The sequence below is a fragment of the Lytechinus variegatus genome, chromosome 4 (assembly GCF_018143015.1).
Source record: "Lytechinus variegatus isolate NC3 chromosome 4, Lvar_3.0, whole genome shotgun sequence".
Taxonomy (NCBI): Eukaryota; Metazoa; Echinodermata; class Echinoidea; order Temnopleuroida; family Toxopneustidae; genus Lytechinus; species Lytechinus variegatus.
In genome coordinates this window covers 32064526-32092132 of record NC_054743.1, presented here as the reverse complement: position 1 = coordinate 32092132, position 27607 = coordinate 32064526, and the positions used below count along the sequence as shown (strand labels likewise).

Here is a 27607-nt window from a genome sequence, read left to right as displayed (position 1 = left end):
AGATGAGTGTGATGGTGATTGTCAGTGATGAGGAGTGTGATTTTGTTGAGGAGGGTGATGATAAGGAGTGCATAGTGACAAGATTAATTCAATGAGGAGGAGTGCGATGATTTTTGATGAGGAGATTGATGAGAAGGATACTGAGGAGCATGACAAGAGTATATATAAATAGGATGAGGGAGTTTGATGATAATGATCAAGATCAGTTGATTGTGATGAGAAGGAAGATGAAGAATGAGATAAGGACAAGGTGTGAGTGGGGAGTTGGGGACCTTTTTTTTGCATTATGTTTAAACATTTCCGAATGAGATCGTAATGAGTTTATTCTCAGGCATTGACAGTCCAGACTGTGTCCATTATCGGCCATTATCGTGGAGAACACAGTCAGACAGTGCAGATAATTACATGCGGCTAACTTCAAAGTACAAGTGCTGAAGTTAGCGCTTAAATATTGTCTGCCTGGCGAAGCACGAGCGAAGCAGTGCCTGAAATGAATCTATTTTCTAATGGATGCAAGTTTTCAAGCCAAGTAAAATTCAAAGATGACTTTTATTATTCGTAAGCTGATAGCAAGGATGGTGAGCACAATTTCGATTGTTAAATTAAATCAAGAAGGATATCATTCGCCAGTTCATGTTTTACTGTGAGACGGTGGCAGACGACAGTGTTGCCCCACCCGTTCATTTTCATGTTGGAAGTAAATGCGAGATGTGTGAGCGTCGGCTGTGCCACCCACTCCTAGTAGACCTACCAATGAGGTCCAAACATTACATGTATGGACCTCATAGGCGACATCAGTGCTAAAATTGGGTTAGAGATTTATGTGGATCTAAATTTATTGTAATTTCAACAAAAGTACTAGCTAAATTTGAGGCTTTTGTTGAAATTTTGCTTTAATGATACATTTATGCTTCAATAAGTAACAAAAAATTGAAAGAAATGAAGGGGAACTTACATTTTGACGACTTTTTCCTGATTTTCTTGGCAGTTGTCCTTCACTTCTGACTCTCGATCGGACCTGATATGCAGATCACGTATACGCGTTCTCGTCAGGTGATCGGTCAGTTATTCTTTTCGCCAGATGTTGATAATTATATATTTCATAACGCAGCGTTCATCGCAAATTTAGCTGAAAGAGATTGAAGTTGAACAGCGCAAGCTTTAATTTATTCAGAAATAACGTTTGATTGCACAAGTTTCGCCTCGGACATTTAGGATCATTTGGTCCCATATTGGTGAACTACGGGGGGGGGGGTGTCCCTACCACCGTCCACACCGGGCGTCCACAAGCCAGCAATTATCTTTTTTCTCTCTTTTTAACCAAAATGCTTCCCCCCAGAAAAAAAAGAACCAGGGTTAAAGAGAAAGACAATTATGATAGAGGAACACAAAATACTTTATTTTTTCAGCTTTTAATGCATCGACTTATAATCAAATATTAAATGGGGCTTAGAACATTTTTTTAAAAAGTCAATTAATAAAAATATTCCGCTCTTCGGGATTTGAGCTTTCATGAAATATCAATCTTTTTCATGATTACCGAAAATACTTCAAATGTCCAAAAAAAAATTATCGGTGTATTAGCTGATACCTTGCGCCCGCCTTAATTATTTTAATGTTGAGATACTTTGCTTTAATTTAATGAATTCCTAAAAGCATTAATTCTCAGATCATTTGTCGCAATCAAATGATTCGATTGGTAAGCTAGTTGTATAATTATTATGATTCATGAATTGTTTAAAATGTGTCTCTCTATCAGTTTTGAATATTTAAAAAAATGTCAGCTCGTGCTTTTTGCTCGCAATATTTTGATTAGTAAGAAATTCTTGTGTATGCGAGTTTGATACATAAATAACTAGAGAGAGAGGGGGGGGTGTCCCTCAGCTACTTGTCCTTGCTTATTCCATATTTTTTTATTATGCTCGTGTTGTGAGTATTTCAAAGTCTTTTCTTTTTCTCACCCTTTTTATTGTCTCGGAGCTTCCCTCTATTTCTTTGCTACGATGTATAGCCCATCTTACTTGTTTCATTTTTTTATGTTCTCATTTCATTGAAAACATAATTATTAAACTGACGTAGAAGACTTTACAACAAAATTTTGATATTGTTTTTTCTTGTTTGTTTGGCTTTCTTTTTTCTTCTTCTCAGTCCTTTTTCTAATTAGTTTCCCTTTCCTTATTTTATATTATTTCATTTCATGAGGCATCCGCCAACTTATATACAACAACAAACGTTAGAGGCGGATATCCAGTAAGGGGGTGTGGTGGTGTGCCCTCTAAAAAGAGGAAAATAGGAAGGAAAAAAAGCAGGAAGGAGAAAAAATAAGAAAAAAAGACGATGATGGCAATGATGATAATGATGATGAAAATTATCTTGGTGAAGATGATAGTGGTGGTGATGGTGGCGGTGATGATGATGATGATGATGATGATAATAATGATGGTGGTAGTGGTGATAAAGATGAGAATGAAGTTGGTGACGATGATATGATGATGATGTAATTTTGTCTTTAAAAAAATAATAGTGCAAAGGCGAAATCATTTAAAGTTTATTATGAAAATAGCAGAAAAAAATAATTTGAAAAATTGTACGTATGCGTATGGAAAATCTATCCCCCACCAAAAAAGAAAAAAAGTGAGATTTTGTTTTGTTATTTGTGACGGCGTAGGCCTATGCGAACAGCTGTGTGATATAATTATGGTAAAAAAAGTAAATGAAATGCCAAGAAATACATGATAATGACTTTTATTGTACATTCAGTATATCAGTAGATAAATTCATACTCGTTCCAAAAAAGAAGAAAGTGGGTATATTATGGACCATTAAAAATGGGCAGTTGCTCTATATATTATATTACATAGAATATATAGAGCAACTGCTCGTGTGTAGCGGTAAGTTATTCACCTGATCTACATAATTCATGCGGCGCACGGCGCGTGCGCAATGTTTAATAATTATTGTTGTGAATACAATGAATGTCATCAAAAACATAATACTAGTAACACAGATCAAATAGTGCCAGCTCGACGCGCAAAATGAGAAAAAAAATATATATTTTCTGCCCTGATAATTTGATAACCCTAACCTAACCCAATTTCTAAGTATTTTTATCATAAACAGGATAACTATATACAATGATTGAAATTAACTTTATACTCTTTTGCGAACAAAATGAATATGAAAGACAGCTTTTTGATAAAGAACACAGTTTTAGAGCGTTAGAGCGCGATTTATACCTACAACCGCTAACATAGGCGGATCCAGGGGGGCCGAGGGGCCCGGGCCCCCCTATTGGCGGAGCAAAAAAAGAAAAAAAAAGAAAGGAAAAAAGAAAAGGAAGGGAAAAGAGAGGAAAAAAGAAGAAAGGCAAACATAAGAGGAGGAACATGATTAAATGAAATAACATTAGGGGAAGACTCTGAAAATAATTTTTTTTTAAATCTATTTGTTAGGATAAAAAATTTTCGCTCACGCTTCGCGCCTTATTGTCTTTTAGGGTATTTGCATATCTTGCTCAATATGGAGCTTGAAAAATCAAACTTTGAAGTCATTATACAAAACATATTTCAGCTGGGAAATTGAACTTTCATTATTTTGTTTCATTTACAAATTGATTTTTAAAAAGTGCTCTGTAAAAATGTCTGTGTTATCATCTGAACATTATCATTTTCTGCTTGCGCTGCGCGCTCGCAAAATTTGAATTTTCAGGTACGTATTATTTTCCTGTATTCCATAAAGTTCTCAAAAAGTTCCCTATTCAGGTCAGATTGTTAAAACGTATCAGCTAGCGCCGCACGCTATAGCATTTGGATTAGTCGGTTATGTATATCCCAATATTAATTCTAAATCAAACTAATTTGATGACAGTTTATCAAAAAATTCGACTCGCGATTTCTGCTCGCATTGATAGATATATAATGCCTCTTATGCATAATTACAAAGTGCTTTAAATGTCCAGTTTTCAGGCCATAAAATTAACACATTTCGCGCTCCCATGCGAGAGAAATAGGAAGATGGTCATCAATTTCATATGATGACATAATGCCCTCATAGCATGTTCCGGTCCTATGTAAAAACTCAAAGTAATAAAAATAAAATACATCAGCTCTTTTTTAACTGTGATCCATCACAATTCACAATTTTCCCACAAAGTGTTTGCATTACAGAGCTTAAATTCACCCTTTGTTATATCATATATTTTTAGCTCGCGCTTTGCGCTCTCTTTATTGATTTTCATGATAAGAAAGTTACTTAGAATACCCAAATTCTAGGTCGAAATCTAAAACACACGTTAATTCAGATACGCAGATTATTCTCTATTTAAATCATTATCCAGTTTCAGATCACAATATCAAAAAGTGTCTGCTCGCGGATAAATAACTTATCCTTTTCATGATAAAACATGAATAGTGCGTCCAGAATCTTTCCCCATAATTTTGTTTACCCATCACATTTCTCCTATTTTCTCCTCCCTTTTATTTTCCATTAATTTTTCTTTCGTTCACTTTTTTTCTGTCCTCTTTTCCCATAATTTATTTTACCCATCACATTTCTCCCTATTTACTCTTCCCTTTTATTTTCCATTAATTTTTCTTTCGTTCACTTTTTTTCTGTCGCCTTTTCCCTTCTAAGTTCTATTTTTTTCTCGTCTCACCGCTTTTCCTCATCCCCAGCCCTCGATCGACGCCCGTGCAGATTCGCAAACAATATCAAGAGTATGTCTACTTGCAAGGGCGGAAATCTCTCCCCAAAGGTAGGGGGACCAGGGGCTGGAAAATTTGACAAGCAAAAAACAAACAAAAAAAGAAGGTTTATCACCCTCTAAAGAAGGTCATCTTGACCAAAAGAAATTTGACAAGCAAACAAGCAAAAAAAAGGGGGCATGCCAAAAGTAAGATCGTCTCTTCCAAAATACATTTCGAATTTGAACGAAATGACCAAAAATAGTAGGGGGACATTTCATAATGTGCCCCCTACTATTTTGGGTGAGGGGACATGTCCCCCGGCCCTGGGGTTTGTGCCCATGTGGGTGGGGGTGTTGCGCCTCCCTATCGGGATCATATCACAGCGAGTATACACTCTTCCATATTGGAAGAGTGTTTACTCGCTGAGATTTCGATCTCACACATAATTTTATAAAAAAAATAGAACAGCTACGCCTTGAACACAGGCCAAAATGCCTAACGATTTCTCCGCGGCATTAACAACTCTCGTAAAGGGCGCTCCATTTATAAATAAAGTTGCATGAACAGCTCTCTATGGCGACAAAATTTACCGCGGAATTGCAGCCAGCAGCGTGGGAAATTGGCAGAAAATTCAAGAAGAGAACCGGTGAGTACCGATTTAACAGTATTCATGTATTAATTAATATTTATTTAATCGTAAGAATAATTTTTTTTTACGGAAAGAAAGCTTAGTTCTAAGCTAGGGCGGCCCAAATGCGCGTGAGTGGAGTCCCAGTTTCTTAACACGGGTAAGTATTGCGGTGTCGCCTAGAGTGGTGCCACCCTGTGCTGCATGTGTTGACAAAAAAATGAGGAAAAAATAAATGGATTCGAGTTTGTTTTAGATATTTGCGAAGTCTGTGGTGTGTCCAGGCAAAGATCCATGGAAACAAGCCCCCCCCGCCCGAAAACTGGAGGAAGAGCGCAAGCAAAGCTTTAAAGAGGGAGATGAGAGAGAAAGGAAAGATCGAGGACGAGGAAGGAGGAAGAAAAAAAGAGAGGAAAGGGGAGAAGGGAAAGTAAAGCCAAAGGGAAGGAAAAGAGCGAGAAAGATTCGGAAAAGAAAGGAAAGAGGCCAGAGAGAGTGGAAAGAAAAGATAAAGATGGAAAACAAAGGAAAGAGAAAGGATATAGGGCCTAGAGCGGATTTGAAGGGGCAAAGCCTAAAAGCCACATAAGCGAGAGAAAAGTTACAAAATTTGTTTCTAATTAAAGAACAAGTCCACCCCAACAAAAAGTTGGTTTGAAAAAAGGAGAAAATCCAACAAGCAAGACAATTAAAATTTCATCAAAATCGGATGTAAAATAAGAAAGTTATGACATTTTAAAGTTTCGTTTTATTTCACAATTTAAAGATAAATTCCAGTTTTGGTAACAATCTCAAAATGACTTTTTACAGAATCTAATATAATGACCACCCAAGTGTCCGTTTGTATGAATAAAAAATATGTGTCAAAGGATTCTGGGAGAAACTGTGTAATTGCTGAGAAATAAGCAAAATAAGGGTGGATTCGGTCACTTCCCTGGGGTCTTTATTCCAGCAATAATAATACACTGTCCCACGTGTACCTATCTGTGTTGGTGATCTTCAGTGTGAACGTTTTTCAGCGTAGATTTCAAGATTTCACAAAGTTCAGTTTATGTAACTACCAGATCTTCATCCTCGATGATATACTGACAATTAAGCCTGGTTTTACAGACTTTCTCATGAGATCAGTGTTTACTGCAACTACTGGAAATTCTCTTTAACAGTATGCACATCTTGGCTGGTATGCAAATTGGCAGACTGATGACGTCACCCACTCACTATTTCTTTTGTATTTTATTATATGAAATATGAAATTTTCAAATTTTCTCCTCGTCAAGTGAAACAAAGTTTTATTTCTCCGAGAACATGTGGAATTACCATTATTTTAACAGTTTATGGTTAAGTTAAGTTGATCCTTATTGTCAAAGTTGTAAAAATTGAAATATTGTATTATTCAAACAATAAAAAACAAAAAAAATAGTGAGTGATGGACATCATTGATTCTCTCATTTGCATATCGTTGAGTTGTGCATTTAACTGTTTTGTGAAAAATAAGCGAAAATTATAAATGTCACAACTTTCTTATTTTACATCCAATCCAGATGAAATTTGCATTGTTATGTTTGTTTGATTTTTCTCTATCGTTTCAATGCAACAATTTTCTGGGGTGGACTTGACCTCTAAAGAGTCTTCTGAAGTTCTGGGGAGCGTTTCATCAATATTTTCATCCGACAAGTTGTCAGATCTGACATCTTTCCATGATTTTGATTGGCTGAGAGGCACTGTTCCTATGGTAACTGTCAGATAAAATGGGACTTGTCGGATAAAACGTCTGACAAGTCCTTTCATGAAACGCCCCCCTGTTTACTAAAAATATCCTCCAAATTCTGCTTGCACTTTGCGTTAACAATAATTAGGTATGCTTATATGGTTATAGTATTTTGGGATACCATAAAGTTAAAATGTACACTTAACTTCCATCCTTAGGAATACTCCCTCCCTAAAAAGTAAAAGAAAACAAAAATGCTTGGTAGTCAACCAAGAGAAATACAAGAATCAGGCATTATCCTGGCTTAAGTCACCACTCCATTCACTGCCAGCGGCGGTGACTTCTTTCCTCTCCCATTGACTTTGTATACAATGAGCGCACACACACCGACACACACGAGAAGAGAGGTGACTTATTTCAGGATAAGGCCAAGAATCATTCAAGCAAAAATTTGCCACACTCCTTCGCCCCCCCATCAGTAAATGCTGGATGTGCACCTCTATTACATATACTTGTGTATCAGTTCCAAATTTCTGATGGGTTATACCAGGCAGCCCCCCCCCCCCATCCCATCCTGAATCCGCTCCTTGGTGTGCACTTCGTTTAATCTTATTCTTACGAAAACGCTGAGCTTACTTAGCATGACTTCTGACCCGGACCTGGCGTACTTGTTTAGCTGTGAGCAGAATTCCGACTTTTTTATCACATTTTGATTTATAAAAATAACACATAAAGAAATTTTTCAATGACAAGTGCTATTTTCTTCATTTCTGGCATGATCAGCAAGAAATCAATTTGATTATTATCATTGAGAATGTAAAAAATGTATGCAGGTTCAAAACGTTATTGAATTTGCCATGAGACATGGATCCAGCTTTAGAGCGATTTTTGTCAAAATGGTTGTGGGCAAATATATTTGTTAAATAACTTCTGAACTGCGTGCCTGGACATTGTGAATTTGATCTTAACTTGTGTTAAAAGGAAATAAGTCCTGAAATACCATGGTTGTTTTATAACACACTGAGAAATTATCACTCAAAGTCATTCAGGGGAGCAGGTTCTCATTAGTACACCATTGCCCCCCTACCCCCACCCCGACCTGTTACAGTTAATTTTGAAAAGAAATGATTTCTTCAAATTTGGTTAATAATAGGTAGCTGATGCAACTGCTCGAACAGAGGATGCCATCCTTCCACTTTTGACACCAGCACTGAAGGGCAAAAAGAATAGGTAAGGTAATATGATTGTAATCTATTACCACAATTACTACTATTGCTGCTTCTACAACTATTACTATGTACTATTACTACTGCCACAGCAACTACCACTCCGGCTGCCACCAGCTCAATGATTAAAGCTCACAAAGGACATTACCGTATTTTCAAATTTTGAAGTTGGTAGAATGTGACATATATGTCATCAATTGAATTTGAGAAGATATAAAAGCCATGCAGTTTGATAGAAATTCATTAAAGTCTGTGATAATTCTAAGATAAAAGTCAGTGAGTCCTGTTCAATATTCCTTTTTTTTTCTTCTTTTCAGCCTTGATCTCAAGCTTGGACTATCTGTTACGTCCCTGAACTCTGATGAAGAAGATGGTTCTCGCTCAAAGCGGCCAGATTTTAATGTTCTCAATGAGAAAGCTATGCAAATAGCCAAGAAGGTAATGCACCTTATCAGCAGAAGGGAGCAAGTGACACATGATCAAAATTTTAGAGAGGGATATGTATTATTTTCTCTTTTATATTTTCTGTATTCTGAGTATGATTAATGAAATAAAAGTACTCCCAACCACTTTTTTCATCACCTCAAATGCCAGTTGATATGTCACATAACTTCCCTTCGGCTGCTTTTATTTATTTGTTTTACTTTATTTTAATGTTGCCAAAATGCCAATGAAATTTAAATGTAAATTGTACACAATACAGCAATTTAGCTGCCATGAAACATTCAATGGAACATTTTCAAATCAAATCAGATCAAATTAAAATAAAAGCTAATTGTATTGTAATCTACTTGATATTATTAAATTGCTGATCTCATTCAATGTTTGTTAAGATGCTGATGTCGATGCTGATATTTTGAAAATTGTTATATTCATTGATAGCCTTACATGTATTACTGTAGCTAACTGGCTGAATTACAAATGATCTCATAAAATATTTAAATCAAATATAAAAAGTGAATGCAATATGAAGTATAATTAGTATAATTCATGGAGCTTACAGTGACAAAGACATAGTAATCTTAGATTATTAAAGAGAGAAATGAGATGGGAATTAGAATATATTTTGGTTTGTTAAAATAATGCAGAGGAAGGGATGCAGGCACAAATACAGCTGGCAGCTGTATTAGACACAATAGTTTAATGGGGGCTGGCTGACTATGTGCAGTTAGACACCGTTCTCACTACCTTCCTAAAACTAGTTTACTGGAAACTAGTTTAGTAGAAACTAGTTTAACGTGTAGTGAGAACTGTAGAAGCGAACCTCCAAACCGGTTCTGGGGTTCAGAAAACCTCGCGATGTAGTTTTCAAGATCACTTTGCCTCGTTAAACTGGTTTTAGCATAAGTGAGGACACAACCGTTCTCCGGAAAGTGATCTTTGTGCATTTTGAGCGCGCTGCTCCACACGACGGGTGTAGAAGGCCTATGCTGCAGTTTCAAATTTCGCGCGAAACGTGTCACCCCACTGAGAGCGTTTCCATAGCAACAATATCACTTTACGTGAAGTGATTTTGTAAACCACTTTCGTGTTATCAAGTGGGAACGCTAGCGATCTTCCAAACTGTTTGTTTTAACCGGTTTCCAGTAAACTAGCTTGGAAAGCGTAATGAGAACGGCCTCAAACAATGCCTGCCCTGAAATGGTATTGTATCTTCGACCTTATCCATCAATAGAATGGGCTGCCTATCCATATGTCATTAATTGTTCAACTTTTTTTTTCTTTGTAGATTACCTGCCCTGATCATGTACAAAACATAAGTGTGGAGAAAGGGGTGTTGTATTTCTCTCTGGATCCTCTGTATGTTATCAAGGTATATATATATCCCCTCTCCTTCCCCCCCCCCTCCTCTCTCTCCATCTCTGTTCCCCTCTTTCTGTCTACTCTTTGTCAGAGACTCATGACCTCTCTGGAAATATATTTGCCTGTTCATTTCTTAATACAAAATCAGTGAATGTGATAATTGACCATGTGAGGTTATTACATTCTGTTGAATAATATCTCTCCTTTTTTAGACCTGTACTATGGTATGAACCACTGGTCCACTGAAATGTAAAACTGAACTTCTTGGTTATAACTTAAGCCAAAAATAAAATCTACCAATTCTTCATGGAAATATAGAAATGAATAATGTTAATAGGAATGTGGTCCACTGCATTAAACTTTCACCAAATATGAGGCAGCAAAACCAATGCATCAGTTAAAGCAAAAAATATGTTTGTTTCTTTATTACTGAGATGTGTGAAAGTGGCGATAGAAGGCCATTGATATTTCAAAATGAAAGGACTTTTAGCAGACATGCCATCTGTTCTGTTTTTAGAGTATTTGTTCCTCTTTTTTGCTAAGAATACGCCAATACTTTTTTGTATGATTTTTTTTTATTTCTGATCATAGAGTATGTATTATACACAGCGTGCGACACTAGCACCGGTCCGACAGTCCCAGACCAGTATAAATCACTGTCAGGCCAGTAACTTTTTGCATAAAAAGGAACAAGTAAATTCTTGCATGTTTAAAATGGTGAATTATCAGTCTTCAAGTAGAGTCATTTTACATGTTTTTTCACCGATCTCACTACAACAGTCTGGCATTTGTTACATTGAGACAAATTTTTAAAAATACACTTTTTTGTCAGAAAATACTTTTTTCCTTCTAAGAATAATTTTTTTTTTGTTGGAGAAGGTTATAATGTTCTACTAATACCCCCACTACACAAGACATGCATTCTGTCTTTCAGGTTCCCATGCTCTTGGTATAATACCTTCATGTTACTTGTTGTTCCTTATTACCTTTTAGCAAGTCATCCAAGATGTCTCAGAGCAACAAGGGCACTATGGCTATCAATCTTATCCTGGCATTGACAGCAAACTCAATATCATTGTGGAATATAGGTAATGAAGGTCAAGGAATCTTTGAAAGATCATTGGCAGGGGTCAGTGACCTTTCTGAGCCAAATATTTTTTTAACAAGTTTCTATTATGGCTCATACTTTTGCCCCCTTTGGCAATTATGAATAAACTTTAATAGCACATGTATGCGAAACTCAAATCGAGACATTTTGCCTATCACTTTTTCATTGTTACAGAACAATTTTTTTTTCATTTTGCCTTCGTCATTTATAGAAAGACATTTGAATGATTGCCCATAATTATATTTTACCTTTCCTCGTAGTAATTGGATATGTTTCTTCACTATTCAGGTTGAGATTACACATGATTAACTATATCAGCAAGAGTGATGAGAGTCCCTTTTCTAGGCTAAAATTTAGAAATTTTAAAAGCTTGTATGCACATATTACACTTTTCATTATTTGTGCTTTTGTATTGATGAGAAAATAATGTAATCACTCTCTTATTTTTCTCTCTCTATCTCTCTGTTTCCTTGTTTATCTTACTATCTTACTCTTTCTCTCCCTTTCCCCCTCTTTTCCTCCCTCCCCTCTCTCGTTCCATTCTTGCACTCTTCATCCATACCTTCTTTGACAGCTCTCCTAATATAGCTAAACCATTCCATGCTGGGCACCTTCGATCCACTCTCATCGGAAACTTCTTTGCCAACCTTCAAGAACGTCTCGGCCATAATGTCACCAGGATCAACTACCTTGGGGACTGGGGTACTCAGTTTGGTAGGTATTTCAAAGTCGTAGACAAATCGGTCTGTATTCTGAACTCGGGTTTAAATTAAACCCTGTTTTAATGTTGTGGTTTAACTATGGAAAGCAAATTGGAGCACAAATCCCTTACAATACACATTCAATTTATTAACTTATTTGACACCCAAATTGTTGTTGTCTGGGAATGGTAACTGAAGTATTTATCTACGTTATGAAAGCAAAGTGAAACAAAATATTAAACATAGGAAATATACAATATAAACAGAATTTTTGAATTTGTGGCTCCCCATAATGTTAGCACAGAGTTAGACCATGGTCTAAGTTAAACCTGACTTCAGAATACGGGCCAAGATGTCAACTCGTTGCACATTTCACAAATACATCATTCATGTCAAGTGTTCCTATTTGTAACATACTCTGCTAAAAAAGACGGCATCTTAACACAAGCTGTCCTTGTTCAAGAGCGTTTAAATTCCCCATGCACCTTTTCTTATGCTACATAGTTTATTCAATCATATGTAACACTTGTTGGTGCAATGGCAGTTAATATTGCCATTCAAATACTAGTTAATATGGTTCTCATATAACTTACATGTACATTGCTAACAAGAAATATTCCTATTTGGGGAAAAGAAAGTTGCAAATTTACCCATGTTTTCCTATTTATTTATTTCTATTATTGGATTTAAGAATGTTCCTTTCTGATTTTTTTTGGTGTGCAATTTGTCTCTATTGCTGCCAGGGTTGCAAGTATGCAATGTATATGCCACCAAATCTGATTACCATGTGATGCCTGCTTTTCATTGCAGGTCAACAACCTCTTCTTAGATAGCATGTGCTGCGAGTAAGAATTGATTAAGAGTTCTATTTTTAAAAACTGAATGATGATTCCCAAGAACAGAAGAATAAGGAATAATATGTAGAACTAGCAGTGAGATTCCAGAAAAAAACTAAAGTGTCTTGGTTTCTTGAATGACAAAGAAAGAGATTAATGCAGGGTGCTGAGTACACTGTTGTTGACCAGTCTCTCAGGATAAATGTAAAGGAGCAACATCACAATAAGGGCGCAAGTCTCAATTGTTCTCTTTATTTCCTATATCCATAAGGTATTCTTGGAGTAGGTTTTCAAGACTTTGGGGATGAGGAGAAGCTGAGGGTGAATCCGATTCAACACCTGTATGAGGTTTATGTAGCAACCAACAAGGCAGCCCAGAATGATCCGTCCATCTGGGAAAGAGCTAAGGACCTCTTTAGAAGAATGGAAGAGGGTTAGTGATTGGGTTCCATGGCAATTGATCTGGCAACAATTGCTCCACTATACATTCCACACACTAGTCAAATTACTTCAACCCTGGGTTTAAAGGCCACCACACACCTTACGACCCGACTGGTCGGCGACTGCTCGCGACTGAGTGAGGGGAGATGTGACGTCACAGCTCTTGTCAGCTTGAGCGTCACAGACTGGTCAGAGACAAGTCGCAAGGATCGTAAGGATTTGACATGTCGAATCCTTATGACAGGATCACAAGCTCAATCCAACTTCCAGCCAATCAGACAGCAGAGTTGCACGACCGGTATATGATAAACAATGCACATACGCAGTAGTAAGCGCACTTTCTCAGTTGCTATACCAAAAAGCGCATGCATGAGTTGCAGATCGGATTGCAAGGTGTGGGGTGTCGAGGTTTATGACTGCCTTACGATTCATCTCCCCTCACTCAGTTGCAAGCCAGTTGCTGACCAGTTGGGTCGTAAGGTGTGCGGTGGCCTTATCACTATACCCTTCCCTAAACCTAACCATTAACTTTACATAAAACCCTATTGCAACCCTAACCCTAGATGTATTTTTGATGAAGTACAGCCTGGATCAATTGTAGCAGGAGCAAATGTTGTTTCACCAAATTAAAGACCATAGGAACTTGTAATGAAGGTTTGGGAAAAAGGTTTCGAACAATGCTTATAGAACCATTTTTACTTTGGCCTATAGGACAAACTCTGCTTAGGTTTTATTTAAATGAAATACAGAAGAGCTGTAATACTTACTTTAGCAAGATCATAATCATAATAATAATGCTATATTTGAATCGTGCTTATTATAATATTTTTAAGCAATGTATAATGTTACACCAGCTTTAACATGGCTAATCTTATCAAGTGCTCAAGTATTCAAGCAATTATCAAACATCATCATGAATCCCATTTTCTTCTAAAAATCCTTAACTTTTACTCTTTTTACTCCAGGAGATTCAGATGCATTAGCAATGAGACACAGATTTCAAGAAATGAGTATTGCAGATTACAGAAGAACATATCAGGTTAGTATTCACTTTTTCTACGAGCGGATGGTCTAATTCACAGACTGTCTGTTACCATCATGGCTAAACTCACTTGGTCTAGTAGCAGATGGTTTAATTCATCATTTGTCTGATACTTGTACCATCATGGCTAAATCATCTTGGTCTACTAGCAGATGCCTGATGGTCTGATTTATAGATTGTCTGACACCAGCATGGCTAAATTTTGTTTGATCCGTTATTGATTTTGTCTAATTAGCATTTTGTCTAATCCTGACTGTATCTTATATTCACTTGTATGTTCACAAGTATATTCATCGTGAATGTTCTAATGTTAAAATTTATCTTGATTTCTGTAGAGACTAGGAGTGCATTTTGATGAATACTGTAGTGAATCCCAGTACAGCAGTGAAGCACAGAATCTAATCAACATCCTGAGGGATGGAGATCTACTAACTACGTCAAAGTAAGTGAATATTTGCTGTGTTTGCGTCAAAGTATGCATAGCACAGCCTGAAATTATGACAGCTTTTTAATGTGAGACATTGATTTTTTTTCCTTTGTTACAGTTGAAATTGGTGTTGTACCCGAGCCTACGTTCAAACAAGATTAACTGTTTACTGCACACCAGAGTAATCAAAATTTCAAGTAAAACATGTCACGTCACAGGCTTAATTAGTTTTAGCAATCAATCATTTTGATGATGTGTGTTCATATCACACTGGTGCTACTTCATCAGTATGGTATAATTTACACCCCCAAATCTATTATTTATTATGTTTAAATTTTATGCACAACACAGTAGCAAAGGAGTGAATACATACAGATGCTGACCAAGCAGACAACCAACACAAAGTGACCCTATGACAGTATAATTTGTTGCCATGGATTGGTATATTTCTTAATGTGGTACTAGTATTGGTAAATTAAGAAGTACATAAATCCCTTTCTCTTTGAAATTGATATAGAAGAGGAACGGGTGACATCAATCTCTCCGACGTCTGTCCCAGGTTCCCTGTCGCCACCCTTGCTAAGAGTGATGGATCATCTCTCTATCTTACCAGAGACATTGCTGCCGTCCTAGACAGGAGGAAACGTCATACCTTTGATGACATGTACTATGTAGTGGACAAAAGTCAAGAAGGTCATTTTGAGCAGCTGAAAGGAGTGTTGAGGAAGATAGATCAAGATTGCTTTCAAAGGTAAGATCGGGAGGGGGGGAGGGTGTTTCACAAAGATTTAAGTGTGACTTAGAGTCGGTCTTCATTTCCAAGCTGCGGTTTCAAAGGCATCACCGCATTGGTTGATTCATGCTAAAAGGACGGGCGATATTGTGTACCAATCTTAAGGATTGTGCGTTACATGTCAAGTGCGCATCAGCATTTAAGCATGACTCTATTAAAAAAATGAACACTTACCTCTTTGTGAGACATCACCCAGGTTTTTAGTTGGTTAACTAATATAATGTGAGGATGATATTAATATGAAAAAGGGAAAATAGTAATCCAGTTTCTTATTTTCATCTGTATTTTACTTTTATATATTTCTAACAATATTATAGTTCTATCTATCTTTCCATATTCTTTTTGGCCTACAACTCACAAGCTTTACTTTCAACTTAGGCCCCTCCATTCTTCTCTGGTTGAATTCTATTGTATATATACTTCTTGTTTCAAGAACCATTTATTTCATTTCAAATAGTGTAAAATGTTTGAATGCGAATTATGGAATATAAACTGAAGCTTAAGTCTTCAATGAAATATGTGGTGATGATTCATTTGTTCATTTATAAAGTCTTTTATACAAGGTAGCTACATAAGAGGTCTTGATCAATTTGCTGTTAAACGGGAAGGCCCGTATAACAAAACATACATGATAAAATTAAATGCAATCGTTCAAACAGAATACAACATTTCAAAAATTAAAACAGAGTAAATCAAATGAGACTGAGGGTAAATTATCAGGTTAACAACTCAAACTTCTGTAAGAGTTCAGAGATGATATACTTGACATATTCTGAGTATATTTACTATTTTGAAAATATGTATTATGTCAATACATGTATGTATTTCATTATAACTATTCTATTGTGTCTATATACTACATTGTTATATCTTTATATCACTCATGTTCTTGCCACTATATTTAATAAAAATTTATGTGGATTCAGAAAACAATTTTTTGGGGTCAACAAATGAATTGAATTAATTACATGTAATTAAATTAAATTGAGTTGAGTTAAATTACTTGAACTTTAATATCATTGAATTGATTTCACATAGAATCCACCACATCAAGTTTGGTAAAGTTTTAGGAATGCAGACTCGGAAGGGAACTGCCGTCTTTCTGACTGATATCTTAGATGACGCGAGAGACCGTATGTTGCATAACATGGAACAGACATCAAGTGAGTTGAATGTTCATTTCTGTTTGGTGTCATACATGTATGTGTCATTTTTATTGGTTGAATATTTTCCAAAGCAAGTACCAATTGTGGCACACTGATTTGTGATATTCTGTTATTGTTGATTACGTAAGAATGTTACATAAAAAGCTTTACCCTTTTATCCTAAAATGTTTAATATTATTAATATCACATGTTATATTTTATTTTTCATTTTTGTTTGTTTGGTTTTTTAGAGCTATTAATCCTCCATCTATTCCATGCGTGAAGTACATGTACAATTTTCATTTTGGGATTTGAATGTATTTTATTTCAATATCTTCAAGGAAATTACAGATTGTAAACTGAGCTAGCTTTCTTGGTGCGAGCCTTCTTTTTATATAAGACTGGTTGCAAAGTACCTTCTATCATTCCTTACACCAAAGTGTAATCATTTAGTGGTTAGGTATTATTGCTGTGTCTTTAGGAAATTTTCTTACAAGACTTATGGATAGATTCAAATCATACATATTGTGATTGATCTAACTTTGTGTAGTGAAGATCAGATTAATCACAATTTGAGTTTGATTCTCAGTTTTCAAAAAGAAGCCCTGAATTTCCTTTCTGCAAATGTGTTGTTCTCTGAACACAACTTTTTCTTGTGGCCCTGTATTAAGTCATTGACAGTTCAGTAGTAATAAATAAATAATTGAATCAGACATAACATTCAGTCTTTAAATCTCTGAACAAACCACTGTTCATTCTAAGTTTCAAACACTTACCTACTCGTTCATTGTTGATTTTCATGATTATTTTAGCAACCAAAGCGCAAGAAGACCCTGAGCGCGTAGCAGAGATCCTTGGTGTGTCAGCTATCATCCTTCAGGATCTCAAAGGGTCTATAATCACAGACTACAAGTTTGAATGGGATAGAGTCTTGACTAGTCAGGGAGATACGGGAGTCTTTCTACAGTATTCTCATGCAAGGCTTTGCAGGTAATTATTACTTCACAAACCCTAGCTTAAATGGAAATGTGGTTAGAATTGAAAGGAGGGAAAAATATAGAGGAGAGGCGAGAGTAATCTTTTGTGAGATAAGGTGAAATCCTCCAAAGGACTTCAAACATAGAGGATGTGATGACTAGGAGCAGAAGAAAAGATGAGATGAGGAGTATTGGTAGCATAGGGAAGGTGAGACGAAGAGCAGCTTTGACATTCCGAGCAGCGTGCCTTTTCGTCCTCAGGAGTGTAGAGTTTCCCTGGCTCAAAAATAAGGCAAGTAAACGTCTGCTTTTCCTTTCTCATCAAAAACCTGCCTTTTTACCATCACTTTTCAGTAATTGTTGGGCCCTTGAATTTATCGATGTCATGACAGAAGCATTCTGTACAATGCTCTTTTCTAGATTCTTACTTGCTCAAACAATATACATACACACTTCGTAGTCTCCTAGGAGCATTTTAGCCGGGGGCTAAGTCAATGGTCAAACCAACCATTTATTTCTTTGTGTCTTCCTTCACCGTAGCATTGAGGTGCTGAACAGTATACCAGAGCTATCTTCTCATGAATATATAGATTGGAATCTGTTATGTGAACAGGAAGCTGTACAATTAGCCTGGTTTATCAGTCATTATGATGTAGCAGTTAGGAGAGCAGCCTTTGAGAGGGAACCTAAAGCAGCGGCCCAGTATCTACTACAGCTAGGGTGAGTGGTGCTAGATGAATGGAGGGATGGATGTATGGATGGGTGGGTGGATGGATGGATTGATAGAGGTATGGATGGATGGATGGAAGGAAGGAAGGAAGGATGGAAGGATGGGTGGATGGATGGGTGAGTGGACGGATGGGTGGATGAGTGGGTGGATGGATGGATGAATGGATGGAAGGATGGATGGATGGGTGGGTGGATGGATGGAAGGATGGATGGAGGGGTGGAGGGAGGGATAGATGGAGAGATGAATGGGTGGGTGAATGGTTGGATGGATGGAGGGAGGGAGGGAAGGAAGATAAATGGAAGGATCTATTTACTAATAAATAGGTGTATTGAAAGCTGGATGGATGTATTGAAAAGTAAATGTATGCATTGAAAAATGAATGTATTGATGCTATCTATAAATTGACATTTCAATGAGGAAAACTAATGAACGATTGGATTAAATGATGGATGTATTTAAAAAGGTGGATGGAAGGACTGATTAATGGATAAGTAATTCTTTTTCTTTTGAAAAGATTTTTTTGAAGATGTTTATTTTGTTTTATCATGGTTACCTAATTTTGTCTGTTAGAATAAAAGAGCCACTATCATATATGTTTCGTATTTGCTGGAATGCTGAATTGGTAATTGAGAAAATAATTTCCCTTTTTTGACAGACATTTAATTTCCAGAGCAAACAACAAACTCAAAGTTAAGGGAAGTCCAGTTAATGTTCAGAGGGTAAGTAATTTGGTTGATACACTCTTTGGTGGAACCTATATAGTGTTTCATTAAAGGAGTGACCTTTGCGATAAAATCTCACAATAAGTGTCCGAAGTGTGCTTTATGTATACATTTATTGGCCCTTCTATATGATGACCCCATTTTGTCCTTTTTTACTTCATGAACTTCTCAAGCCATGATAATTTGAGAGCATTGCACCTCTTCATATGAAGCACAAAGTGGAGAAGAACCATTTCAGGAAGATCCCACATATAGTGCATACTGTATGGAATAGCTTTGTGTTTGGGGGTTGTTTGTGTTATTTTAAAACATGGGCGGAAATCCAAGGGGGGATACAATATCAAATGTCCCCCCCCCACTATTTGTGGTCTTTTATGATGGAAAAAAGCCGGCTCGTGCCCCCCTCCCCTTTGGAAAATCCTGGATCCGCCCCTGGCCCCCCTACCTTTGGGGAGAGATTACCGCCCATGTTTTAAAATGTATTTTTTTATAATGTTGACGGAGGAGAGACATGTTACACTAGAATTGCTCACTGGATGATGCTGGTTCCAAGATTTCTTAACTTATTTATCAGATCGATCACTGCAATCTAATTTACTGGATGTAAGCCAGTAATCAAATATTCAATATGTTACTCTGAATTATGAACATTTTCCCTATGCAATCAGCTGGTATTAAGCGTAGATTGTGGTCAGTATTGCTTTCTCTATCACTCATTGCATTTAGCTCTGTTGAGTGCAAGTCAAAAAGCTGTAGCATGTTTCCATTCAGTGCTATCATTTTTTTTTCTTGTATTTCTTCTGTTTTCTCTTGTGTTTTTACAGGCAAGACTTGGACTATTCCGATCAGCTAGAATAACCTTGGCCAACGGGATGAAGCTATTGGGCATGACACCACTTACTAAGATGTAGAAAATAGCACTGATACCGGTAACACAAGGCTGTTCAATTGATCATTCAATTGATTTTTTATTATTGATTATAAAACATCAATCATAAACTAATACTTACTGTATATTGTCCATAATCAATTAACACTTGACTATGTACTAAACAAACATCTCTTTAATACTACTTCATTACAAAAAAAGACATGTCTTTACTGTACTCTTAAATGATTCCACCAATGTAAAAGACTGTATATGTGCTGAAAACTATTCCACAGTTTGGGTCAAATAAGTCATTACTAACAATCCCTCTTTCTGAAACAGCTCTTTGAATGTGTAAGATCAAAGTATGGTAAAAAATGATAATAATGCAATTCATAGAGAGCACATAATCCACTCTGCACTGTGCTCAAGGCAACATTCTCATCATTATCCAGGCTTTAGCCCCGTCTCACATCCAATGGCAATCAAGCATTTCAAGGAATGAATGTTCCTGTCAGGTACCTGTTTACTTCACCTGGGACGAGTGCAGCAAAGTTGAATTAATTTCTTGCTGAGGAAACTACCACCATGGCTGGGATTCGAACCCACAGCTCTCTGGGCCCCTTCTTACAGAGAGTTGTGATTGATCCGATCAATGGCAACTATGGATGGCCAACAGTGTCAACATCTAAAATGCGAGTTCTGAATATTTTCTTGATATGATGTATATTCATACATTCATTGTTCTCTTGAAGATTCAATGTGATTATCTTTCCAGTAGAAAAAAAATTGATATGGATGGATTTCCATACAGTTGAGATTGATTGGATCAATCATAACCCTTTGTAAGACCCTGATAAAAATGAGGGTCAAAACCACTTGGACCACAATGCTTCCGGTCTACCATAGATGATTCTTAAAATCAATTTAAAAAGTCAGTCTTAAAGCATGTTTTGTGTTATTGGGTCCTTGATAATCAATGTAGTCTTCCCTCAATCCATGTCTGGTGGGTGTTTTATAAAGCTGTTCGTAAGTTACCAGAAAATTTAAGAATGACTGGTGAACCTATCTTAATCGCTAAATAATCACCTATGAACATCAGTTACAAGAAAAGATCACCAGTCATTCTTAAACTCACTCTTACCTTAATCAGCTTTATTAAACGGCCCCTCGGGTGATAGTTTAGATGCTAAGAATACGTGAATGCTGCTTAGTGAGCATCTGTAGAAGGGCTGACAGCTTAAGGTCCTATGCAAGGGACATTGACAAGAGCACTAGTACCTCAGCAAAGGTTACTACACCAATGTGGGTTCAAACCTGGGTCACCAGCTTATAAACTCATCACTCTACCTACCAAGTTAGCTGTTATCTGACCTGTAGGGGCCTCTGGAGTGCATGTTGTACATGCATTGAAGATGACAAGAACACACTTGTCGAAACATCGAGTTTGGATGGTTCTTTTCAGGAGCAACATTCGCCCAAGGAAGATACATGGTGTACCATGAAAACTATTACACCATGTTCATTTTGTAATCATCTTTTTTTTTTATTGTATGGTGCCATACATATGTTTTCAATAACACTGTACTTTAAATATATTGATGTGAGGAATAAAATTTGAATGTCACCGAACTCAGTGAAATAAAGCATTGAATGAAATATATAAGAATAGTTTATTTCGTATGAATTGTAAGACTGCAAGGGCCGCTGTGAAAGAGAGTTAAAGTATTTCACACCACCTTGCAATCAAAATGAGGGCTTTCTGATTTGGGATCGCCATATATATATGTAGGGATTTAGGGTTTAAAATATGAATATTATTTACTCCATGACTATTTCCAGTGAAACATTCACTGCAATGTTTCATATATTTGTTTCCTCTGATAAATGGTAAACAGATACCATGGATTTCATTTTGCATGATCATATTTTTTTCTATAACTTTATAAAGTTTGCTAACCCACTTTGTGACATTACAGAGATTTAAAATCACATGGCTTTATTCTCTTTGTTTATTTTCCTGTGCAATAAAATATTGTCATGTTAAACATCACAACCGTTGGCAAAATTTGAGTTTATTTATGATATATTGGAGATACTCAATGTATGATATCTTTATATGAGTCAGGGGGCAAAGTTTATCAGCTGTATATCAGTTTAAGGTCTTATCATTTCAATAATAATAATAATAATAATAGGTCCATTTATATAGCGCAGTTACTATGTGCATATACTCTACTGCGCTTTGATAATTGGTATCAACATTCTTTTAAAGAGGTATTTTTGTTATGGGTTGTTGACATGACTAGATCCGAGATGACATCATCTGATCATCCCTTGTACAATACAAGAGATGATCAGGGCCCCGTCTTACAAATAGTTACGATTGATCCAATCAATCGCAACTATGGACGACCAGGAACGTCAACATCTAAAATGCAAATTTCTTCAAAATATTTTCCAGCTTGTGATGGATATTCATGCATTCATTGTTTTCTTGTAAAATCCCTGTGCTTCTCTTTGTTTACACAGGACATTGTGCAAATTTCCTGTAGAAAAAATTATGACACTGATGGATTTCCATAGAGTTACGAATGGTTGGATCAATTGTAACTCTTTGTAAGACAGGCCCATATGATAAGATCTCAGTTCATGTCTTCTTCCTGTTTAAGGGGTGATCACTTGAAAAGGACTTGGATCTAGTTGTGACAATTCAATTTTCAATTTGTCGAGGCACAATTTTTGGGGGGATTTTACAAGAACTATCTCATTGCATAATAACCTCAACCTGTTTAACCAGGGCCGTCGCCAGGGGGGGTGCGAACGCACCCCCCTTCAGAACAAAAAAAAAAAAAAAACCCGGAGGGGGGGTAAGCCAGTATCCTTCACAGACACCGAAACTGCATTGAGGAACAATAGGCATGTTGACCAGTATGTACTTTCTATATCCATTCTGGCCGGCGGACTATATAACTGCATGAAATTGAGTTAATACGTTGTTTTTTGTGTTTTTGTGTTTTTTTTTCATACAAAGCACCCCCCCTAGAAAAAAGCTGGTGACGGCCCTGTTAACAACTTTAATTTTCGAATACATGAGTAAAAGTAATACAGAAATAAGGAGATTACTGGAAAACAAAACGTCTTCAAAATAGGAAATCACCAGTAAAACAATTTTTCAAAGAGTGCATAGATTAGGAAGTACACCAGTCCTTTCATCCTTTTTACTCTCACAATGTATACCCAAGAGGGTGACAGAAAGTATTTATGTGTGTGTGTGAGAGAGAGGGAGACAGATTCAGAGAGAGGGAGGGAAAGGGAGAGTGAAAAGGAGAGAGAGGAGGGGGCATGAAAACACAATCCCAAGTCACAGTACAAAGCAGATCCATATGCAAATAGTTATTGCAGCAAGATACGCAATGTACTTATTTAGCAAAAAACAAAACAAAAAGAGTGACATCCTTATAGAAGAGTTGATGATGAAATGATAGTTCTCTCATCTCAACAACGTCATAGTTAGTGGAGAGTTTTAACCGCCAGTTTTCTTCTACACAATCCATTATGACTGAGCTTGTGTCTACTTAATGTGATGACAGGCAAGGGTGTTGCCTCACTAATACAGCATTACATAGTGTCCACACAAAGTATTAGTCAAAATTTACTTGATGGGCAGGCTTTTCATAGTCGACAGATACATGATTTCAGAACAAGGGGGATTATTTTTATGATGTAAAAAGGGTAATCACGAAGTTGATCACTAGATTATTTTTTTTTAATCAGCGGGATTTAATTAAACAAGACGCTAGCAGATATATAAAAAAATGAGGGCAAGGCCTTCTTGGCACTCCCCTCACTGCTTGTTCCACGTTTGTCTGGTTGTTTGATGCTGCTTGCGGTATATGACCAGGTTGCTGGGAAAGCAGGGATCAACCTTAGAAAGCAAGGACAGCAATTTCTTAATCCTAAAAGCACTGGGCTATTTCGCTGGTGTTGATGACTGTTGATTTGTATGTAGACCCCTTTTTATATAATTTGGCGGTTGTCTAGCTGTGAAACCCCTTGAACTAAAAATACTGCCTACACATTTCCGGGGCCCATTTTACAAAGACTTCCAATCAACTCTCATGCCTAAATCCTTAAATTGTTTAGATTGGCTGTTAATCATTAGCCATGCATGCATAATTACAACCCCCCCCAAAAAAAAAAAACGCAAAGAAATCGTACTCATAAGTTTGGCGGGCTCGAATCTGCATGTAGTATAACATTTCTATCATAATGATATACTGCATATGCAAGGGCGGATCCAGGTTTTTCCCAAAAGGGGGGCACATTTTTCCGAGGAAAAATTTGATAATGTGACCAGCAAAAAAAAAAGATTTTTAACCAAAAATTAAGAATAATGCGTCACCGAAAAAAAATTAACAAAAAAAAGTTTTCACTTACAAAGGTGGGGGCACACTTCTGTTTTAAGGGCATTTTTCCATCATAAATTTTGATATTACTTCTCAAAGGGGAAGGGGCGGCACGGGCAAGCTGTGCCCCTCCCCCGATCCGCCAGTGTATTTATGTAAATTCATGCGCTACAAAGCCTATTATTTGCATAGTAGGTTTGAAATTAACATTTAAGGTAGTTCAGTAATGCAATCGCGGATGGGAATAGAAATTAATGAGGCGGATAATGTTATTCGCACGTACTTTGCCAGAATATGTGTCCCTTAGTTACGCCACTAAAGCCAGGAATGAACCAAATTGTGATGTGCCTCGATAATATGGTGCACTTCCGCCGGCGAAACCATTTCCAAATCCGAGTCGACAAGGTTATATTTTCTTTCCAAAGACTTACCATCGGTCTGTTTTGAGTCGCCATGAGTGTCACTTTATAGACTGTACGATGAGCTGTAATCAGTGGCCTAACGAGTAAAAAAAAAAATAGGGGGCGCGGGAGCAGAAATGGCGTGTCGGGCAAGCCTTATAAAAGTACGAGCGAGCGAGCTGAAAATTCGACATTTTTATTACAAATTTTGTGACAGATTTTGATATATTCGGAAAAATGATATCATATTTCACATGTTCTTTCCTTTTTTTTTTTGTGGGGGGGGTTAGCGCCTCTAAGCCCCCCCCCCATCTGTACGCCACTTGCTGTAATAGCTGTAGTCCTACCGATGAACTTTGAATCTCACCATGATGATAAATTACCACGTTCTAATCTATGACCTTAACGTAAATAATACAACATTCGTCTGATATATTAAACCTACGTGCGCCTGTTCAATTTTTGACCTGCTTATGTAAGTTGTTCTGATTTATAACTTGCTTACGTACTCTAAACCGTCCAATTCAGCATAGGCCTAACACTCAAGGAAAATGGGGGAAAGTCAATGAAAATGTTATTCTCGATATTCATTGTTTTCTTCGAAATTTGGAATGGTCGAGAATTTGACTTCTTCTCTGATATAAACAAATTTCAGAAGAAATCGGCAATCCTACCCTTATCTTCAACTTCTTCCGATTTGTTATTTTTTTATTGTTCAGGGCGGCACTTGGAGAATTCCATGGGGGCTTGCAATTTCATTCTAAGTAGCATTTTCATGATTATATGTATATTTATTATATTCATTTTTCTAAGTATTGTGTATTATGATATGTCAATGTATAGGTTGTGGTAATTTTCAACTGAACCCAATGTGGCTGGTATGTAGTGTATCAGATACTTTAAGCGTTTACAGTCGGCGTATCTAGGCATTGTGACGCCCGGGGCAAACGTTAAAGCTGACCCGTTCCGATTTATCATTAACTCAATAATAATATTCCTAACGCATTTTGCCGGGCCAAGAAGCTAAATGAAAAGGAAAAAACCTGAAATTGAACAGTGCAGAGATGATCTAATTCTTGGAATGATAAACATCGTCACCGTGACGGTGAATAAAATCAGCGAAATCCTTAGAGATATTCGATGCCTTATTTTTTTTAGCAAGGGTAGCAAACCATTCAACAGTTACAAATGCTCTCAAAATCTTATTAGGTCCTGAAAATAAAAAGAAAAAATATGCAAGGGATCGAAACGACCGACCTCCATAGAATTGTGCCATTTCATCCCTCAAAATATGCATTTCTGATGCATCTACCTCGTGCATGCTGTGTGTTATTGCAGGGTCTCATTTTTCTTCATTTCCAACTTGTTTTTCTATTTTACTTGTTTTCTCCTCAAATTGCCGCACTCGGAAGTTACATTTCTTGTATATTGATGTTTAGGCATAAGCTTTATAAATGCTGCAAATAGGCCCACTAACCCCCGATCCTGCTTACAGAATTGTGATTTCAGAAGTTTTTGTTCTTATTTCACATGCTTTGGTGTTATTATTGTTATGATTTCAGAAGTTTTTGTTCTTATTTCACTTGCTTTTACATGGTGTTATTATTGTTATTAGTGATTAATTTGGACAAATTTTTGTATATCTAGAATCGTGATTTAAACTTTACACTTATAGATGTTTTATCAAAGTGAAAAGATAGCAAATGAACATATTGGGTAAGAACAACAGATTAAGAAATAGACCGACAATTTCCACTTCCAAGAGTAATACATGCACAGCAGTGGCGTACAGATGGGGGCTGGGGCGCTTCCCCCAAAAAAATATATATATGACGATAATAATAGTGATAAAATTAAAATGAATGAAAAAAATAAAATCACGACCAAGAAAAAAAGAGACTGAAAGGAAAGAGAGAAAGGTGAAATATGATTCATTTTCTGAACATTATGTCAAAATCTATCAAAAAATTGAATTTCTGGAATATATATGTCAAAAGTTTTTGCTCGACTGCTTCGCTCGTTCGCATCTTTTATAGATTTTGCCCTATATACGCCATCTCCGGACCCTCCAAACTTTTGGCTCATCACGCCAATGATGCACAGTGGCCATCTTTGTACATTATATCGGGAGAATTGCTTCGCTCGTTCGCATCTTTTATAGATTTTGTCCTATACGCCATTTCTGGACCCTCAAAACTTTGGGCTCATCACGCCAATAATGCACAGTGGCCATTATATCGGGAGAATTAAGGAATAAGAAAAACATGTGTATTAATTTTTCCCCTAATTCAAAATCTGAAATGGGTATGTTATCCTTAAATCATTAGTAATTTATTGGACACATTCTTTCTCAAATCCTGCTCAAAAGAAGTCACAAAATTCAAATGTTTCAAATTTTCAAAAATTATTTTCAAACTTATTTCAAGTAATTTTGTTACAAAGATTAGTCAAACCTTTTTACATCTTTCATTCTTAATTTTTATTATGTCAATATTGCGCAAATTTTGGATCAAAATCCGAAGTTATGTATTTTTTTACTTTTTTTCTGTGCGTGTTTTGAACAAGCATAGCATTTATTAGATCACAAATCACTTGATCGTGTATACTGAACCAATGATTAGGCTGACACGGTATAACCCAAAATAATCGGATATTCACGAAAAACCCGAACTTGTAATAATTAAGTCCTTTTCAGCCTGCCAATTGATTAATTAGTAGACTGTAGACGAGTTGCATCTGGAAAACAAATGATCAGAACATGCTTACAAAATAGACATAGTAATGTGACTTCTCACAATTTGGCAAAATTATTTATATTTATTTCAGTTGTCACCCGCAGAATATCGAAATACCCAAGCAGTGGCCTGTACATTTTGATGGGATCATTTTCAATGCACTCAAACGGTACGTTGTTTAAGCTCCTTTAACAATTGTTTAAAAAAAATTAAACATCTTGT

General features: G+C 36.6%; 1 protein-coding gene across 2 annotated transcripts; it reads left to right on the top strand.

Annotated features, from left to right (window-relative positions):
- Positions 1-494: 494 nt before the first annotated feature.
- On the top strand, positions 495-20118 carry LOC121412657 (probable arginine--tRNA ligase, mitochondrial). Of its 2 annotated transcripts, none has more exons than XM_041605433.1 (15): positions 495-578; positions 8175-8251; positions 8565-8685; positions 9977-10060; positions 11044-11138; positions 11733-11872; positions 12967-13128; positions 14102-14175; positions 14514-14620; positions 15123-15356; positions 16437-16561; positions 17356-17533; positions 18061-18240; positions 18906-18969; positions 19797-20118. In XM_041605433.1, the coding sequence occupies exons 1-15, from the start codon at positions 543-545 to the stop codon at positions 19881-19883; spliced, it is 1764 nt and encodes a 587-aa protein (XP_041461367.1). In that variant the 5' UTR covers positions 495-542; the 3' UTR covers positions 19884-20118. The 2 variants fall into 2 exon arrangements, with proteins under 2 accessions (XP_041461367.1, XP_041461366.1); XM_041605432.1 differs by having other exon boundaries at positions 8565-8715.
- The last annotated feature ends 7489 nt before the right edge of the window (positions 20119-27607 follow it).

Bases quoted from the DNA above. Each gene is read 5' to 3' on its own strand.
- LOC121412657 (XM_041605432.1), top strand. From the start codon at position 543: ATGACTTTTATTATTCGTAAGCTGATAGCAAGGATG. The intron at 15,357-16,436 runs GTAAGATCGGGA...GATTTCACATAG, and splicing joins GATCAAGATTGCTTTCAAAG to AATCCACCACATCAAGTTTG. The intron at 17,534-18,060 runs GTAATTATTACT...CCTTCACCGTAG, and splicing joins TCTCATGCAAGGCTTTGCAG to CATTGAGGTGCTGAACAGTA.